The sequence below is a fragment of the Pterocles gutturalis genome, unplaced genomic scaffold (genome assembly GCF_000699245.1).
Source record: "Pterocles gutturalis isolate BGI_N339 unplaced genomic scaffold, ASM69924v1 scaffold11523, whole genome shotgun sequence".
NCBI lineage: Eukaryota > Metazoa > Chordata > Aves > Pterocliformes > Pteroclidae > Pterocles > Pterocles gutturalis.
In genome coordinates this window covers 12,613-18,425 of record NW_010120543.1, presented here as the reverse complement: position 1 = coordinate 18,425, position 5,813 = coordinate 12,613, and the positions used below count along the sequence as shown (strand labels likewise).

At 56.6% G+C, this 5,813-nt stretch overlaps 1 protein-coding gene across 1 annotated transcript in view; it reads right to left on the bottom strand.

The window, feature by feature from the left end:
- Nucleotides 1-5,813, bottom strand: part of LOC104464286 (inositol hexakisphosphate and diphosphoinositol-pentakisphosphate kinase 1-like) — a gene marked incomplete at its 3' end in the record, with an annotated part of 15,437 nt that overhangs the window by 875 nt on the left and 8,749 nt on the right. Inside the window, 7 exon segments of the mRNA XM_010076947.1 lie at nt 815-929; nt 1,450-1,577; nt 1,729-1,952; nt 2,180-2,321; nt 3,187-3,369; nt 3,730-3,851; nt 5,692-5,808. Of these exon segments, the coding sequence (XP_010075249.1) occupies nt 815-929; nt 1,450-1,577; nt 1,729-1,952; nt 2,180-2,321; nt 3,187-3,369; nt 3,730-3,851; nt 5,692-5,808 (1,031 nt within the window).

Sequence of the window (5,813 nt, the reverse complement as noted above, 5' to 3'; positions counted from 1 at the left end):
GAAGCCACCGGTACAAACAAACCCGGAGGCAGCCTGGTGCCCCTGTCCTGCCTCAGCATCCTCCAAAGCAGCGACTCCCCCAGCGAGCAGTTCAGAGGCACCTGCACGATCGCTGCCCACAGACACACGCAGCTCCCACGGACATCAGAAACGATGCCTGCTCAGCACACCCCAGCTCTGAGGGCATTTCAGAACACCACGCTTAAAAATGGGGAGATAAACCAGAGAGCCTCTGGAGGAGTCTAACGCAGAGCTTTCCTCAGGGCCTGCGTGCCCATTCCTTCAGGAAGCAGGTGACGAGAGCGAGTGAAGGTTGGACTGGACAAGTCAGTCCCCTAAAAACCTGTCACCTGTCCTTCCCTTGGGAGCACCCCTGTGCACTCACAGCCTCAAGTCACTCTGTACGCAAACTGATTTTCTTGGCTTAGAATTTGCAGGAAGTCACTAAACAACACGGCCAAGCTCTTGAAATAAAGGGCTGAGGGACAGAGGAAGAAAGCAATTCCCTCGTCCCGCTGCCATCCCCCCACACAGGTGAGGCTCTGCTCCTCTGAAGCAGCAGGACAGCACTGGGGGAGCACGCGCCTCTCTGCCAGCATGGCAGGCGGGCCAGAACCGAGCCGGAGCGATCCCCCCGCACGCCGGAGCGGCAGGACGCTGCCGCACGCAAACACCGCGGAGGTGGAGCCGGCCAGAGGCCACCCGTGCACATCGCTGAGAGGGACCAGGCTGCAGGGGACAGCTGCAAACGTTCCCTGCCCACCTCGGGAGGGGCCACAGAAAACACCAGGGAGGCTCACTGGGTGACACTTACATCCAGGAGCCCCCCGTAGCGGAAGATGCTGAGCAGAGAGTGCACGTGGCTCTCACTGGTGAAGTAGAGCCGTGTCCGGACGTGGCGACCTGGTGACAGCACTCCTCTTGAGTACCTAAACCGAAACCAGCCCCGCGTTACTCTCTGCCTGCCCACGAGCTGCCACCCGTCACCCTGCACGACTTCTGCACGCTCGACGGTTAGATAACCCTGCACCGGGAACCGCCACAGAGCCGTGGAACAGCACAAGCAGCAGGGCTCTGGGCACAGGAGCAGCGGGACTCTGGGCACAGGAGCAGCGGGGTCTCTGGGCACAGGAGCAGCGGGGTTTATGGTCTCCTAACGGAGACACGCGGCGGGGCAGAGACGCCTCATCGCACCAGCACGGCCCCTGGCAGGGACAGGGCTGGAGGCACCACCACCCAGCTGCCATGGGTGCGAGCCTCTGCGGCGCCGTGCTCCTGCTCAGCAGTCTCCACGTGCCTTTCCATTTCCCTTCTAGCTCCAGGAGCACCAGTGGGCCTCCCTCCCGGTGCCTCCTTGGGGGTGCGTTCACACCAGCGCACCCTCAGCACAGCTCCCACCCGCTGCTCTGCAGCCGCCCCCCCAGCAGCACCGTGCGGCACAGTCCTTACAAGGGATGGAGTTTGTTGACAGATTCATCTTCGTGGGTTCTCTGTAGGTCCAACTGGATCTTTTTGATGAGAGGAAGACAAAAGCCAATAGCAATCTCCAGTTTCTCCTCCTTATTAATCCCATACTCCTGCAGGAACAGAATACAGAGACGCCGGTGAAAAATACCCGGGATACGTTGCCTTAAGAGTTAATGTGCAAGGGAATCAAGAGGAAACAGAGAGGGAAAGGGTCAGAAACCGCCAGGATGGACACGGTCAGGCAGGCAGGAGAGGTGGCACCTGGGGTATGATCACATCTGCCAGGGCTTTGGACAGTCTGAAGAGCTCAGCCGTGCCTTCCAGCTTCAGCGCACAGTTGTGCTGCACATCGTACTTGATGCAGTCGTAGATATCGGGGATCTTGCTGATGTCGTAACGCCCGTTCTTCATGCGGAAGTCTCGCTCCAGCTTGCTCCAGCGCTGCAGCATCAGTTCTAAGGTCTCGCTGTGGTACAGCTGCAGGTCTGAACGGCAGAGAACACAAACCACACTCCAAGCCCGGGATGCACGCGTCATTTCCTTTGCATTACAGCTCTCCTTAACAGGATTTGGGAGTGGAACAGGAGCCTTCCACACCAACAGCACGTACACAATTCCACTCTACGACATCTTTGCTACAGACAAATATAAACCATCTGAAGACGTAACAATAAATGAATCTGCTGTGGACCCATCCAGTTCTGATGCTCACCTGCAGATTTTGGGTCTTCCAGACGTTTTTGGATCTGGGAGGTGAGATTCTCAATCAGGGCGAACACCTGGTTGCAGACCTCCACGGGGTTCTGGATAAACGCCATGGAGTTGAGCAGAGAAGCACTGCCTGTAGGTGCTAGCTGAGAGGAGGCAGGGACCAGTTAGTGTCTGTGCAAACTGGGAACGTGGGACATCTGCCTTGTGCAGCTGCACCGCTCCCTGACGAGGTGCAGGAGCTGTGCTCCACCTGAGCACAATAGGCTGGGCTATTCCCAGGGGCAGTCAGGAATGTTTTGAAAACTTCCTCAAGACCAAACTGAGAGGGAGCAAAGACCCGCTGCTATCAGATCAGACCCCCCTCCACCACACTCTTGTCTCACTTTGCTTCTGTCCTTCAGTTTTGAGAAGTTTAAGGAGTTCTTCAAGGTGAACATGTTCCCTAATGGCAATGGATTTCAGATCGCAGTGTCTGGGAAATCAGCGCGCTGGGGACTCGCTGGAGAAGCAGCTGCAGTGCTTCTGCTGGCTGCTGTGCTGGAGGCAGCCCACGCTCTCTGCTCTGCAGCCATCAGCCACTGCTGGGACCACACCAGGGTTTGCACCCAGAAGGTCTGTCCGCACAGAGCACGGACCTAGAATCCAGCAAGGCATCCTCCCTGTCCCCAGCACTGCGATGGGTCTGGGCAGTAAACCACGAGGACTCTTCTTCAGCCCGCCCGTGAGAATAAAACCCATGGGGACTTCCAAAGGGAGAGGAAGGTCCTGCCACGATTCTTGAAGGGGACAGGGGAGCAACACTGAGGATTTTCACTTGGAGAAGGGCAGGGGCTATTGACCTGCCCCTTCACTTCCTAAGGTCTGTTTATATACTGTAATTTTGACCAGAACTGGTCTCAGACTACCAAAACTGCTGTTCACATAGCAGCAGGCTTCCTACCAAAGCCCTGGAGCAATGCTACTCTCCTTCCAGACACAGGCAGCGATAGAGCCACGCAGGTGCTTTACCTTCTCATAATCCTCCTCACAGAACTCGGCGTCCTTCTGCATGATCTCGTGCAGCCGTGCCTTCACTCGGTGCTGGCAGCTGCTGAGGGAGTCGCTGTCGCTGTCCAGGAGACCGTTCATATTGGCACTTTTCACCATCTGCACCAGGATGGGCGTCAGCTCTCCTTCCAGTGCCAGCAGACCCTAAAGCAGCACAGGACAAGACTTCAGCAACCCGAGCAACAAACCTGTCTGGTAGGTTCACGGCCAGCCTTCAGCCAATGTGAGTGAAATCCCAACTGTCCTCGAGGAGCATCAGCAGCACCTACACTCGCCAGGGACTCTGAGCTTCCAGAGCTACTGGAGGCAAAGGATACTAGAGGCAGATGTGTGCGGTTACGCTGGATTTCCAGCACCGCCCACACACTCGCTATTACAGAGCACCCCCGTCCTCCCAGCAGCGAGGGGAAGCTCCTTCCTCATCCTCAGGGGTCTTCCTTTAGAGCTGGCACATTTTATGACTAATGTAGCAGAACTAACAGATGCCCAAAAGAGAGGAAAGACCTTTGCGAAAGCTGCGGCTGTCATCTGAACTCGTCCTTCGTCCGAGGCGTAGATCTTGAGATCGTGGCGGTAGGTGCTGTGCAGCCTGAGCAAGCCGCATCCAGGGAAACCAGCGTAATCGCCTGGAACAGAGAACAAACTCAGAATTAATATTCTGCCGCCCGCAAAACTATCGGCTGAATACACTGCTTTAGACAACACACTGTATCGTAGTGACAAAGGAATGTAGAGACTCATTCGCCTTCTCAGCCAGCATTTAGGCTGCTCCAAAACAGGCAGTTCCAGCCATACACGATGACTAGGAATCTGACTCAGGCTTTGCTTCATTTGGGAAAGTTCACTTTGAAGAAAAAGCGAGCATTCACCAGTCGAGTCCGATCCTGCCCCAGTTCTGCAGCTGCCCTCTCGGAACAGCCCGTGATTGCTCCCCAAGCCTGAACATCCCCGTGCAGAGCAGATGCACAGAAATCTGCCGCCTCCTCCTTGTTCTGGGCAGGACAGTGGGTGCCGCTGCCGCCAGAACCGCAGGCAGAGCTGTGCAGCAGGGAGGCACCCGGCTCCCACAGCATCCCTGCAGGGCTACAGCCACCCGGCCGCACAACGCCCGGTTCATTTCCCAGGGGCCAGCTGAGCGCCCGGGCAGAGCTGCCGCGTACCAACTGCCACCAGGGACAGCATCCCGCCGCAGGGTGACATTGCTCCCCCTCCATGAGGGACCACGGGAGGGACTCTCCGAGTGGCAGAAGTCACCGCGTGCATGCCCAGACTGAGCTCTGCTGTCAGCAGGGGGGCAGCCCCCCGGTGCCACCGACACGGTGCAGACCGTTCTCTGCTCGTCCAAACAAGGTGGTCTCTCCGCTGCCGAAGGCTGTCGGGCTGGTTAAGTGTGACCCCCTCCTTGTGAATGCACAGTGACTACTCCCCATCACCTCCTGACCCTCCACGTGCCCACAAACAGATTCCAGGATGAGCTGCTCCAGCGGCTCCCCAGGGACGGTGCTGAGGCTGACCAGCCCGCAGCTCCCTGCGTTCTCCTTCTTGTCGTTTTTGAAGCTAGGAGTGGCGCTTCTTCTCCTCCAGTCCTCAGGCACCTCCTCCAGTCCCCACCATCTTTCACAGACAACCTCGAGCAGCCCCGCAGCGGCGCCTGCACCCATGGGTCCATCCCGTCAGCGCTCACGGAAAGCGTCTCCTGACCTGATCCTCTTCCACCAAGGGTAACTCCTTCTTATTCCAGAAGGAAATCTTCTCCAGTTCAATTTAATTTAGCTTAATTAATTTGAAATTTAATTAATTAAATGGAATTAATTAAACACACAAGTCACAGATAAGCGGTATCCAGTACCGGTCCCATCAGATTAATGCAGTAGCAGTGTGTTACTTCTGACTCTTTACTTGGGTGAAAAAGGCAATCTCTGCTTTTTTTTTTCTTTTTTTTTTTTGCCTTCGGGCTCCTGTTGATCTGTGTGTGCACCAAATGCTTTCCACAGTCACAGAATTACGGCAGAGAAAATATGGAGAAGTTACCTTCCTACTCTCCAGGCAGAGTTATCTGTGTTCCGAGACAGATCCCCTCCATTCTCTACACCTGACCTGGATTCCTGGTTAGCCCTACATGCATTTTGCATCGTATTTGCTGCTCAGAATGCCTCTTATTAGAATGGCTTCTCCTTTTTGAACACTGGCACAGTAGCTGAGAGAACACTACTGCGCTCCAAGAGACACCGAAGTTTAACCCTGCAGCAGACACCTCCAGCCAGCTCAGGGACCTTTGGGCACAAAACCCACCTGAGCTATTTACCCATCCCCGGTGACCCAAAGCACAAATCCAGCAGCAACCCGTTGCACAGGCTGCCCCAGCCCACGGGGGTCCGAGCATCCCTCGCCCCGGTGACCAGTCTCGGGGCCAGGCAGCCCGGCGCAGCCGCGGGAGGGGACGGGAGCTCGGCGGACGAGGCTTACCTTGGCCCCCGGGGTACATACAGCGAAAGGCTCTCCCCAGCTCCTCGGCCTGGACCCGTCCCGCCGGGGTCAGCTCTCCACCCCACTTCAGCACCAGGAGAAGGGACGGGGAGGGCTCTCGG